The following is a 14,756-nucleotide window of genomic DNA, read 5'->3' as shown; positions in this document are numbered from 1 at the left end:
TGAATCGTGGTCATACCAATAGAAACTAATCAAATCCAAGGAACAGTTTGCAAGTGAGCAGAATATCAGGACTTATTTTCATAAAGTGTGTAGGTTCACCAATAGATCATTTTAAACCACTACCACACGTAAAAGCATGGCTCAGAGTAAGAAGCCGTAATGCAAAATATGACTCACCGCAAAATTTGGCGCACCATAGTGACTTCAGCACTCGTGCTTTCAAACAAAGAAGATGTGAGTTAGTCCAAATGAACGAGTATGTGGAACAGCGAGACGGTGAGTTTATGATGGTCAGCCAACTGACAGCATGCGAAAAGTCCTAAAACGATTTCTCATTCACCTTTTTGAATTTAAAATAAGGATTCAGTCTTGGCATCTTGGCATTGCGATGAACCAACCAAGAACCAAAAATAAAAGAACGATGAACCACCATGGAGTCACGAATCGGTGAGTTCTTGCTGTAGACAATGAGGAACCATGAAGCAGTTATTTTAAGCAGCAGAACCAGCTGGTTACCGAGCTAGTTAGTATTTATATATTATATACATATGCACAGTGAACAAAAAAAATAAATACCATGAATAACGTTTGATCCTAATTATCGGATTTTAACGTACTAGGACTCAAACTTAATGGTTCGAAAGGGTGACCTTAAATATGTTAATTAATTTCGGCAGACAATATTTTAAGTTACGAAATTAGACAAAAAGACATACCTTTTCAATGAACTTGGATTTCTTGTCTTCTAAACTAGGGGATAGCCGCAATCTCAGAAATGTGATCCCAATAGTTTGTGTCAGGAGAGAAGTCCAAGCTTTATACCCTTAAATGCTATTTTTTTTTTTTTTTTTTTCGTATTTCGCTTTATTTCGAAAACTTTTAAAGCGAATTGAAAATTTTTCCAACATAATTATAAAATTCGTTTCAAAGATAATTTCATGCAGAAATTAATTTCTTGAAATTATTCATTACTTTTTATTATTTTGTTTAATAATTGTCGAAAAACTTTTGAACTACAATTTTTACGTCTTTTTAAAGTAATGTAATGTAATTTTATACGGCAAATATATTTTACGTAATTTCATATGGCTTAATGTAATTTTATATGGCAAAATACAAACTCTAGGAGAAATCCGTTGAATTGCTCCTGGGAAATCAAAATGTAAACATACAACTTTTTCTTTTAAATTCGATTTCACATGACTATTCGATCAGTTTTTTTTCAAATTTTGCATTTTAAAGCTATATTCCTTAGAATAATATTTAAAAATAATTGTATACCTAAAAATTCAAACTCTTTTCAACCATTATTATATTAATAATAAATAGTAATTACAATATTTCCTAGATTGCGGCTACCCCCAATATTTTGAGGGTAAGGAATCTAAATCCTTCGAAAACAGATATTTATTCAGAGAGAATATGTTTTTGAGTCTGATTTCGCAACTTTATCGTCTCCACAAACTAATTAGCATGTTCGAGGTCATCCACTCAAACCACTAAATTTGAGTATACTAGTACGTAAATATCCGATCATTAGATTAAAAATTATTTAGAATGTTTCATTTTTTTGCACACTGTACATAATTATAAACGTTTTTTCCAAACCCCTTTCTCATGGCTTAATCAAAAAATGCTCTTTTTCATATTTCCAAGAAAAAATTTTAATATCTAATGATTGTACAAAAAAATTTTATTATTACTTTTATGATTATTATTTTTGCTGATAACAAACAGCAAAGAACAGAAAATTAAAAGATCATTTTTAATCATTTAAGCTAAGAATTCACGGAATTAATTATTTTTTTTTATCTTTATGTCCAGAAAATTTTAAAAATTAAATCTCAAACATTGGTTCTGAAAGGTTTCGAATTTTTGTTCTTCCACTTTTGTGTTTCCATGCTTCTGAACTATACAGTAGAATTGCTCTGATCATTGTTTTATAAACTATTATTTTTGCTTTTGTTTCAATATTTGGTGTGCTTAAGAATTTGAGCAGGCTAAAGCATGTTCTACGGGTGCACAGTAAGGACAGATTAACAGGGGTAGTAATGTAGGGTAGGGTAGTAGGGTTAAGGCTTCAGGGGCTCTAAGTAGGATAGTTTAAGAGCGTCACACAAAAGCTTAAAAAATTTGAAAAAATAATAATGGAATAATGATCCTCAGTAAATTTGTCGAGATTCATAAGATTCCAGCTCATATGCAACTGAATACAAGGTCTATCAATAGGATAGTAATATTTTGAGTTGCTTTGCTATGGCCATCTACTCTCAAGTGAATTTTTTAACTACATGTACGAATAATTATAAACGATAAAATCAAAAGATACACTCATTACAGATTGACTTCCTAATAATTACTTAAATTTAAATGTTTCAAGTTATTCATTTTATTTCATACATAATCAAACTGACTGAAACTTTATCCAATACAGTAGCGAACAGAGTATGTACGGTCACATCATCCAGTGAAAATCTCCTAAAACGGAGATCCTTTTGCCCGTAAACTAGACTGAAAATGTTTCGAACAGACCTGGTTCAGACACCCTTTACTGTTAGCAACGTTAGTGAAACGTTTACAAAATGGTTGTACACCATTGCAATAAAATTGTGTTCCTGTTTTAATCAATTATAAAAAAATTTTACCTCTAATTTTACAATAACAACCAATAAATAATTTTAACATAAAAGGACAAATTATCAGTTGTTAATGTCCTTAGGTGCTAGTGACATTTTAAAATGTTTTTATTTAGTTTTAGAAACTTAAGTTTTAGTTCACTACCACAGGAAAAAAAATTTCACAAAATATTTAAGCACTAGGATGATATGGCATACTGTAAACAAAAAATAATAGCACATTAAGTTAATTTCAAACTAATAATTTAACGCTTTATACTAGATTTTCCCTAATCCTAGAAAACAAAACTTATATAGTTACTCTTAACAAATATAGAATTATAGAACACATACTGGTTTAGGTTCTTATCTTAACCTAACCATTAATAAACAAAAAAAAGCATACATATATTTATTTTATTTAGCTAAATTACAGATATAACTTTAGACAAAACTAATCACCGATTGCATGTCAATCAACTCTTTACATTTGCTGTTGAGGATTTTCTGCAGATTGTTGCCAAACATATGGATTACCAGGAGTAATTTGTCCCAGTTTATGTTTTACTTCTTTATCTTTTATTGCGGGGCTAGGAAAAAAGGCAGATAAATGCAATGTTAAATGATTTGCAATTCATTTCATCATCAAATCTACAAATATGTTTTCATTACAAAACCAAACAAATTAAAAGCAAAATATGTGAAACAGGCATGCGATTTGTGCTGCCATTTCTGTTATTTAACATAGAATTATTGAAAAAAAGAGCTGTTTAAAGCAATTTTAATGAATTCTATCTTGGCGACATATTTAAGAATAAAAAAAATTTATAGGCAAAGAAGGAATAACTTTGCAACATTAATCTTGCAATGCATTTGATTAAAGTAGCAAAGTTGGCATGCATTTTCTTGTTTTACCCTCAACAAACCATTTACAAAATGAAGAGTTTTTATTGTATCTCATTACACAAAAAAATCATTATTTACAACTATGTTTATATTTGTATTCTTTCACCAGTTTCTTTAAATTCAAATTGATATAAAAATGCATAGTATTTGAAACCATTTTTATTAACTGTTAGTTGATCAACATTGATAAATTTAATCAATATCATTAATAAAATTATTAGTTCGTTAGCACTTACAGCTGTTATTATTAAGTTGCTTTGTTTGAATACAATTTTAGGAAAGTTCAACTGCTTAATCACTTACCCTCTGGATGCTATTGTGTATCTAAGAACCCAAGCACACACTGCACCAACCCCTACTATTGGTAATCGAGTTGAACTTTGTTAACATCAACTCCATGGGGAGGCAAGAAATTTGTTCACTTTAAAAGTGGCATACATTATCAGTTCAGAAATTATTTGGAGGAAAATTGTACAATACACAGATATTTTCTATTATCTATATCTGTTATCCATCTGCGTTTTCTAATCTTAAATTTCTATTGCAAATACGTAAACTAATGTATATTTCATTTCAAAAAAAATTTTTTAAGTTGCACTTTATATTAGATTAGTAATTTTTATATGTATCATTAATGACAACCAATTACTTTAAAAAATAAAATTATAAAGGAAGAAAAAAATATTATAGTTCAGATGAAATTAAAAAAGAGCACTTACTTTCGGTGCTCTATCATCTGTAGAAATGCAATTCAGCAATATTAATTAATTTCTTAGAACAACTTACAAAAGTGTGGGAGGAATGACTTCCCATATTGAACAAGGGATCAATATGGGTAGTCATTTCTCTGGAAAACAAGCTTCGTTACATTTGCACCCATGAGGTGAAAGAAAACTCTTCGCATTAGAAAGCAAAAGGGCTTATGTTGTTTTCCGTAATGCCCAATTTTCAATATATTCTTCAAGATTCAAAATATTTTATCAATATTTTTAATTCACTTTCCCTTTTGTCACAAAAAATCACCATATCCACTATCCCATTTTTGTTGCATGTATATTATATAAATATACATTACATATGAATACTCATGTAAAAAATCATATTTAAAATTTTATTTTTCAAGACATTTATGAGCATAGCAATAATAAGGATTTAGATTTGCACTTTTATTTAATAAAATAAATTTAAAACAAATACAATAAAAATGTTTAATCTACTGATTTTAAATAATATACTACTTCCCTCTCTCTTGTAACAATTTGTTAAAATTTCCTTCCCTCCAACCATTACATGATTTACGATTGTCTCCTAAGAGGATATTGTAACCAACATGAAAGTTTGGGATATCCTTTTCATACCAGAAATTCCATTTTCATCCACAGTTTATTTTCTATCAGTTAAGACTATGAATTCGGCATGTGTACCCGTGACTGAGTTATTGTCCCGTTAATTCATGAATGTTTTTTTAAATGTGTTGAGAGCAACTAAATTTAAAAACCGATTAAGGACAATTTTTGACAGAATACTTTAATATGAATCTGAGTCATAAAATACGCTTTATGTTAACAAAATAACACTCAATCCAGTTTAAATAATTTCTAAGCCTAAATAATGGTGCATTTCACAATTTGCTTTTAAATCTCCATATTTTTTCTTTCAAGAAAGTGGTTTACGGTACAAAAAGTCCACACAATTTGCTTGAAAGTGTTATTAATAGTGAAGAAATTATTTTTTCAAACAGGAATATTCCTTGACGAGTAAATAATGAGCTTATTTGTTTTTGTAGGTATATTTATAGGTTTTAAAAAAAATTTTCCAGAAAAAAAAAACTATGCAGATTTAAAAGTTTAATTTCATGAAAATCAAATTGATTATTTTTAGGGTTTTATACGCAGTAAGTAATTATCCATTTCATTCCTTATCAAAAAGGAAAGACAATTTCTAGATGCTTTAAAACTTGGTTTGAATAATTGTTTATAGAGGAAAATCATTTTGACTCCATGATTAGTCCAAAAAATGATTATACAATTATTATGCATAAAATATCACAATAAAATATTGAGGTTTTAAAAACCAAGTGAAAATCCCTTTCGATATCTACCGAAAAAATGATAATCACAGTGGAATCGTCGGCAATCGAGAAATGATTACTAACTGAAATTCAGAATTTGGGATATAATGGCGTATCAAAATATAGAGATTTTAAAATCCATTTGAAAATCTGTAACAAAAGCTGCGAATATAGCTCAATCAAGCAAATCACCAGTATTTATACGATGTTAAATGAAATAGTAATAATCGAATAATTAATTATCGATTTATAATTATCGATAGAATAAATAATTATCGAATTGTTATTTTTATTAAATAAGGATATTTGTTCACCTGAAAGACCTATTATACTGAAAAATTTTTCGGACTTGCCTAAGTTCTGATGATTTTGGATATAGAACTTTACACGATATACATTGATATATATATTTACTGATAGTACAATTAGAGTAAGCTAGTAATACATGCATTCATTTATGTTACCAAACATGTTATCAAATTAATCTTTTTTTTATTCATTATTACTAAAATACAATTTCAAATAAGTAAATAAATTTGCAAGAGAAAATTCAATTAAAATGCAAAATGTGAGTAAAAATAAATTCAAAAATGAAAAATGCATTAAGAACCCATTAAATAGTAGCTAATGAATGAGAAAAAAAATCAATTAAGAGGAAAATAATATGTACGGGGAAAAAAATAAGAGCATGTGTAAAAAAATTAATTAAAAAGCATTTAATGTGTGAGAAAGAAGTCTATTGTAAAGCAACTAATAAGTGAAAAGAAATCAGGCATTAAAATTTAATTAATGGAACAAATATCATTATGAAGGTATGAATTACTTACTCTTTTTTGCCTCCAGCAGTAAGAGTTAACTTCCTGCTGTCTTCAAGAAGCACAACAGGTGGCCTAACAGCACGCCTTCCATCTCGGGTAAAATAATAATTTTCAGATAATTTATGGCTTGGTCCATCAGGTAGAGCTGGAGGGGGAGGTGACCTATTTAGGGATTTAATATTTGGTTAGTGTAAAAAGACACAGGAATATATAATTATCTGAATCTGGGCAAATAATTTATAACCAATATTCTTATAAATTTGCACACACCATATTTCAAGACATTAAAAATTGCCTTTACTTTCCGACACAAAAAGTTTATGACAAAAGAATTAATCTCTACTCATTATAATAATAATAGTTCTGTAGTTAGTCCTTATAGTAATTAATCACAAGTTTTATCAACTTCAGTTCAAGAAGTTAAAAAGAAGATTTTAGTAAAACTTATGTTTAAAAGAATATAGATTCAATTTATTACTTTAAAACAAATAATTTTTAATTTTCTATTATTTAAACTCTTATTAAAATTTTTACATAATTTTAAAAACAAAATAAAAACAAGTAAAAATTTTAGAACTAAAAAAAAGATACTTATTTTTTTTTATAAAAAAAAAGATTTTTATTTCATCAAGATATGAAATTTAACAATTTATAATAGTAGGGTGCATAGCCAAATTATTCAACAAAAAATAAGCACCTCTTAAGCACTTTTCAAGCACTCAAAAAATATTTTTAAGCACTTTAAAAAATATCATTATTACGCAGGGTTGGAAAGTTTTCGACAATCGACAGTTTTATCTTGCTTTAATCGTCATGTCAAAAAAAAACTTTTTGCGCTGTTTCTGACAATTTTCAAAAATCATGAAATTTTAAATCATGTAAAACTAATGGCGTTTTCATACGCTAAGGACTGACTATACTCCGAAATAGATTGGGGTTGAATTAGTTATGAAAACGTTGATAGAACAATGTAAACTGTGTTTTTTTGCCTAATTCGAAGCGAAAATCAACATAGTAAAGGAAAAATCCCATTTTGAAAAAAGAGAAAATTAAGCACTTTTTAAAAACACCCAATAAAAAAAGCACTTTTAAGGGCTTTTAAAAAACAAAAATAAGCACCTTTAAGCACTTTTTAAAAACGCTATGCACCCTGAATAGCGACTATATATTCTAGTTCAATTTTTTACTTATAATTAGTAGACCATATTGTATTTATTTTACTCCTACCTAAATTTAATAGTAAACATTTTCTATATTTATATTTAAAAATGAATATTGTTAAAAATAGAGAATTAAAATTTTTATTATTTAATTGATGAATAAAAACTTAGGAAATAAATTTATATAAGAGTAATTAAATCATCTATAAGGAAAGGTTGTTTACCAACAATCTAATAATACACAGCTTTCAATTAACTTTAGAACAAATCTATAATAAGATGTGAAAATTTTGTAAAAATTAAATCAGTGTAGGTCTTCATCTAAAATTGGTTCATGCACAAGTCACGTCATACCATCTTCCCTGGTATAAAAAATAATCTTTTAATTAAAAAAATAACTATGCATTTCACTTTTTACCTGTGAAAGAATTTGCCAACCATGTTATACTTGGTGGAACCAGAATAACAATATGTAGCGTGTTACTTTACTTTCCCGTTTCAGAGTAAGGGGGCTCTGTATCATTTAGTTAATAATGTATGCCACTAATAAGCTATTTAATGAAATCATGCTTCATTTATACTAAAACACATATTACAAACTGATGAGTGCAACTGGTTGGTCGACTGTTTTGATTATTTCTGGTGTTACTTGAACTAGCACTGGGCTATAAATCGATGTATCGAGACATATCGATTTAACGCATATATCGGCAAGACGATACAGCGACTTTCATTCAAGGCGATGCATCAGAAATCTGATTTAAGCCGTCGAGTAAAGACAAAGAGCGCAAAACGATATAGCGACATAAGACACGGAAGGATATAAGATAACGATATAGCGATATAAGACTCTTCTCTTACGTTCCGATGTCGACTCGCGCTGTGGAAGACGATGTTCGTTTCGTTAAAATGGCTTTGATTGGTGAGCTGTAGAATCACAATCAGAGTTTTGAGAACACATATCGTTATATCGCATGTTCCTTTTCGCACCTCTTAGCTTTTTTTTTCTTTGTCGCGACTTTTCTTGTAGATTATTTTCAGAGAGACTAACTTCGTGATCGCTGATGTTACCTTGTTCTGAAGGCAATCTATTATTGAAAAGAATATATAAAGAAGAGTTTCTNAGGAACTTAATAAAGCAACATGAAAGATTAAAATACATAGATCAGAATAAGAGCATTAAATTTACTTAATAACGAAAGGCCTTTAATGCAGGCATCAGTGTAAGTAAGAAATTTTTAATGTTTTTACAATGACATGACTCTTAGTTGCAAATTTATTGTACAGAAATACTTTTTCTGATAGCTATTACAAACTGAAATTGATTATTTTAAAGATTGACAATTCAAATTCTAAACTAAATCAAGATCATCCTAGCAGCACTCAAGCAGAGTGTTTACCCAATGCGTTGTATTCCTAAAACTATAAATAAGCCACACAGGGATGTTTGGAGAGTTTTGTTAATAAATATATAAAAATTCATTTTTAATCATTTTAAAATTTATTTTTAGCACTGAAAATTCAAAATATTGCTTCCTATTTTAAAATATGGATGAAATAGAAAAGATAGTTTCCACATGTCTAGAAGCGCAACAGAAGAAATAAATCGTAAAAATTAAAATCAGATGGTTAAAAAATTTTACTTTTTTTAACTATTTTAGATCATTACTTAGACAGGGCTTTTAAAAATGCACAACTTCTCACATTTTAAGGACCATTAATATCTTATATGTAATTCAGGGGTAGAAATTTAAAAAAAAAATTACTGGTCCATAGGACCAGTAACTAAAACATTTTACTAGTCTGCACAAAACTTTACTGATCCGTCTACGCGTTCCTATTAGCTGCAAATAAAAAAAAAATTAAAATTTTTGATTGAAAAAATCATGATTTTTTTTTTACAAATCATAAATTTTTGATTTCAATCGCATTTTTTTGATTAATATTAATTTTGTATAAAAAATTTTTAAAAAAAAATTGTGAATAAGCTCTAAAATAGTTTTAAGTAACTCAAATACACAAGTTGCATAAATATGCTTAAAATTTAAGAAGGAAATAAGATTAATATACTACTTACTAAGATTAATTAGAAAAGAATATTTTAGCAATCAAGAACTATGATTTTTACTCAATTTGAAGTAATCACAAATTCCTCCCCTATTTCTCTCCTTCAGCGACTCTCCATATGACGCATGCGCGAAACAAGATTTAACTTCGCCTTCCTCAGGATCGCGCGCTAGGTTCAGCTTTTTTTTTTAACGGAGATCGGCTGCGATGGATGGTGGTCCGGCGGACCACTGTTTATTACTTTATGCTGGTTCGACTCCGATTTTAGTGGTCACGGACCAACGAACCACCGTTAATTTCGAGCCCTGCTGTTACACAGGGTAACATTACTAACAAACAAAAGAATTCATAAGAAAATAAAATTTAAGTAGCACATAACTTTATTTATTAACACACCACTATTCTAGTTTTTTTTTTTTAAAAAAATTCTGATAGTAAAAAAAATTATATTATTATTTTTTAAAAAATGTGAAAATAAAATGATTTGATTTCTTTAAAAATAAAACAGTTAAGATTTTGACATTTTCATGCAAAACATCTGAGCTTTCAGCAGTTGAATTGTGTGCTTTAAGATTTTATGCATCTAGTTTTAAAGAGGAAAACCAAAAATTTAAAGAAAAAAAGCTAAAAAAACATATGTATTAGATTTAATTTTGAAATAAATTATCTTTATTACTACAGGGTAAACTTTAAACAAATGGATAGTTTTCAAAACAACAAACATTAATTTGTACATAGCATCATAGAGATGAGGAAAATTATTACTATTCTCTGAAATTTAGGGAAGAAAAAAAGAAAAACAATGCAAATTGTAAAAAACTGAAGTGCAACTTGTTTTAAAGTACACAATGAAAGTACATTTACATTTGGTTATTCATTCATCGTCTACAGCTGTACTTAATATTAGTAACTAAAAATTACTATTAGTAAAAATTAATATTAGTAACTAAAAATTATCATTAGAAAGATTCAATAAAATATTACCTAGTTGCAACAAAATCTTGAAATCTCAAAGAATTCTTGAATGGTCTCTGAAAAAAATAAGAACAAACATTATCATTAAATACAAATGTATATTTACAGATCTTAAAAGTTAAGAGATATTGTTCTAAAAATATTTATAAACAATACAAAAAATTTGTTTTCTTTCACACTTTAGCATAAAAAAATGACAAATAACTTGTAGTTTTTACCAAAATATTTCTTAAAAAATTTATTTGAATACTATAGTAAAATAAAAGTTTAAAAATAATTGCAATAAGTATGTGTATTTAATCTAAAAAAAGTTTAGTTCTTTTATAATTTTGCAAGTTGAATTGAAAAATTATTAAAATATATGATACAACTAACTTACTACATCAAGGAAATGTAATCACATAGAAAAAGAAATGATGTTAGTGACACAGCTAAATCAAAACTATATAAATTTTTCAATAATATCAACTTCCTAGCATCAGTTCAAAAAATGAACAGATTCAAGGCCACTTCAAAAGGAGTCTGGTTACAGAGTCCATTTCACTAACAAGGAAGGTGTTTTTTTCTTTTGTATATATGTTTTATATTTAAATTAAAGGAAATAATATAAAATTTAATTTTTCTCCTTAAGTATATCTTGGTAAATAAATTGACTCTTGAAACCCTTAATAGTTTACGAAAAACAGGCAATCGAATTATACAGTTACATAAGCATTTTATACAATAAGAGATAGATAAGAAGAAATCATTATCAATTTAAAACTTTCAAAAACTATTTTTAATATATTATTTACAGTTAATTTCGCATTTTTTCTCTAATACTTTCGTTACACAGAAAGTTTTTTTTTTTTTTTAGAAATAATACTTTATATTACCTTTAGGAAAAAATTAATAAGAAAATTTGAAATAATTTACTTGAGAGTATTTCAAAAAATATACTAAGATGAAAATTTTTTTAAATTTCCATAAAGGTACAAATTTAAAAACTCCAAACCATCGTCTGTGTCGGATAAAGTTGACAGTGCTGTCATGTGGTTCTCCCTGCTTCTATTTCTTTAATATATTTTTTTCTCTTACCTTCAACTATTCATTTAAAGATGATTGAATATTATTCTTGAAGGGTTTTTTTATTTTAGAAATGTTCATAGTTGGTTTCTTCAGCAGTTGACTTAGACACCAGACATACCAGAATTTTTTTAAAATTCTAAATAAAAAATAGGAAGTCAACCTATACACCAATACATATGGTAGTTTTAATAGTGTAAATTATCAAAAACTATAACTCCCACGGACCACTGATTATTATTTCAATGTAGTCAGATTTCAGATATCTCAGATCAACGAGCCACCTTCAATTTCAAGGCAAGCACTAAAACAGATCCACTTCCATCAAACAGTAACTTAAGATTCATTCGAGAGATAACAATTTGAATAGAACACATATATCAATGCAACTCATAGGATTCAGTATTCGTCAATTCGTCAATATTCTAAAATAATCACCCAGTTTTAGTGACCAACAGGCAGTTGTACCCAAAAAAAAAATTTTTTTAAATAATCGTAGGACAGGACTAATGGGAAAGAAAAAACCTATACTCCTCACTGGACTATTATTATTTACTATATATACATACATATATTAGGGCTCGAAAAACCGCCCGTTCAAAAATTCCTTGCGGACAACGAATTTCTGGAATGCGACGTCCGAGCGGACGGCCAATTTCCCGTTAATGTTCGTGATACATTTTCAATTTTTGTTATCTTACAAGAGTCTAGCGCCTCACTTCTAAAATAACCCTCTGATCTAGCAAAATGACCCACAATACTGCGCATGGTGGAATCGATGTTTTCTCTGTCTGGGACTACTGCAGCAGTTGAAAGGGGCTTTTCAGCAATGAACTTACAAAAAAAACACATTGCGTACTGGTCTTAAACAATAAGCGTTAAACGCAATTATGAACATCTATCTAAATAAACTTTCAGATTTCTGTGCAGAATCCTCTGTAAATCATTGGCTTGATTGTGGAACTGGCAAACGTCATATTTGATTCATTTAAATAACGCAGTATCCTCGGATAAATTGACATTCCAAATAACTTGACCTTTGTCATTTAAATTATTTCATAAAAGAAATACTAGGTTACTACTAGTAACCAAGTATTTCTCTTATTACTGTGTAATGTAATCCTAGTAACAACTAATTCATTGTGCAATTTATATAAATGTTTGTAATATATAGGAGAAAATTATATTTTTATTTATTTAGAAGCTACGGGTTAGTTTTAAAGGAGGACAGGTACATTGTTGGACAAGCCGTCCTCGTGGACGGGTAATATTTCTGAGTTTTTTAGAAAGCAATTACAAAAATCCCTATGAAGAGTTCTCAAAATAACCACACAAAAAACAACATCGCAGAATTCTTATTTATTTCTTTTCCAATAATAGACCACCTTTTTAAGTATTTTTTAATTTTCCGAATTGTACTATTTATCAATGAACATTTAGTGACAAACAATCTAAGCCACTTGACTTGGACCTTAGAAGCATTAATAATTGGCTATAGACTTGTAACAAATGCTTTACAAACATCCAATGCTTCAATGGATATCATTGAAAAGGGTTGTANCACACAAAACAGTTGATCTAACAAGGATATAGCCCCACCAACCAATAATTAAAATAGAAAGCAATTACAAAAATCCCTATGAAGAGTTCTCATACTAACCACACACAAAAAAATATCGCAGAATTCTTATTCATATTTATTTCTTTTCCAATAAAAGACCACCTTTCTAAGTATTTTTTAATTTTCCTAATTGTACTATTTATCAATGAACATTTAGTGACAAACAATCTAAGCCACTTGACTTGGACTTGCCTAATGTCACCTTAGAAGCATAATTAATTGGCTATAGACTTGTAACAAATGCTTTACAAACATCCAATGCTTCAATGGATATCATTGAAAAGGGTTGTAGTGCGGATGGAGAGCACGCTCTTAAGATGTAACTGTGAAATGTGAAACATAATTATTTAAAAAATTAAAATTAATGCATTGATTAAATTTTAATTAAATGAATAAATGTAAAACGAAAGAATTCAAATAACTGAATCACTAATTCAATGATTTTAGTTGTTTACCTATTGATATTTGGATTTTACAAAAGCTACCCAACATCAAATAAAAATTTAGAAACATAGAAAAAAAATTTGAGAAGTCAACAGTTTAGGGGACAAAGATGTTTCACGAAAAATTATATCTTACTCCCAAAAGAAAGTTACGAAACCATCGCAAAAACGGTGAAAGATCTCTCGGTGGTACAGCCATCGACAGTTAAGAAATGCCTAAATTTAAAAAATATTTGATATTAAAAAGAAACAATCGACCTTAAGATACGAAATCTGTAAAAATAAATAAATGTTTTTTATTTATTTGATAAGCTTCCATCTGCCTGTTTTTGTTCGACTGACCACTTCTACCCAAAGAAAGACTCAGTACTTTTATTTATGAATATTGTATTTATATTATGTTTATAATATTTTTTAGCAACAGCTGAAGTCTACTATTTTCTGGAAATTAATTATAGTTAACTAAAATTTTATTAAAATTTAGAACCATATGCATGCGTAATTCACGATCGCGATGCTCAAGTATTCCCTCTAGCGGATAGGTTATTTTCAGGCTTTTTGTTTTATAATTTAGTTCTATCAGAATCATTAGTAAAGTAGGACGCCATTTTTTAGCAGCAAGTAAAAAGTAAAATTTCTTTAAGAAAAAGGCTTAAAAACTTAAAGAAAACTACCCAGAACATTGGTAAATCTTTTTGAAACAGAACGCGCTTGACATTTGAAGAACAATTTCTCAATAGTTTTTACCTTTCTATTATCAAAAACATAACTTCCGATTTCGTGATTACATGCTGTTACAGGCGTGCGTATAACGGAAAAATAAATATATTTGTCTTCAATTCATTATAATTTGAAGTGAAGTCAATGAATAAATGCGATTTCAGAACGAACAGAACTGTAATATTTATAGCATATTCTTCTTCGCTATAGCATAGATTTCTGTATCTATATAATTTGAAAAACAACAGTAAGGAATCATCCAAATTACTTGAAATAGTATCATTTGTGTTGATCA

General features: G+C 28.4%; 1 protein-coding gene across 1 annotated transcript; it reads right to left on the bottom strand.

Annotated features, from left to right (window-relative positions):
• Positions 1 to 3,012: 3,012 nt before the first annotated feature.
• On the bottom strand, positions 3,013 to 14,051 carry LOC107444237 (NADH dehydrogenase [ubiquinone] 1 alpha subcomplex subunit 7). Its single transcript, XM_043044416.2, has 4 exons — positions 13,878 to 14,051; positions 10,622 to 10,668; positions 6,420 to 6,572; positions 3,013 to 3,205 (listed from the first exon to the last, which is right to left on the bottom strand). The coding sequence occupies exons 1-4, from the start codon at positions 13,938 to 13,940 to the stop codon at positions 3,100 to 3,102; spliced, it is 369 nt and encodes a 122-aa protein (XP_042900350.1). The 5' UTR covers positions 13,941 to 14,051; the 3' UTR covers positions 3,013 to 3,099.
• Between the last annotated feature and the right edge of the window lie 705 nt (positions 14,052 to 14,756).

This window comes from Parasteatoda tepidariorum, chromosome 7 (genome assembly GCF_043381705.1).
Source record: "Parasteatoda tepidariorum isolate YZ-2023 chromosome 7, CAS_Ptep_4.0, whole genome shotgun sequence".
NCBI lineage: Eukaryota > Metazoa > Arthropoda > Arachnida > Araneae > Theridiidae > Parasteatoda > Parasteatoda tepidariorum.
Note: the sequence above shows the minus strand (reverse complement) of the source record. Positions and strands in the feature narration are given on the sequence as shown.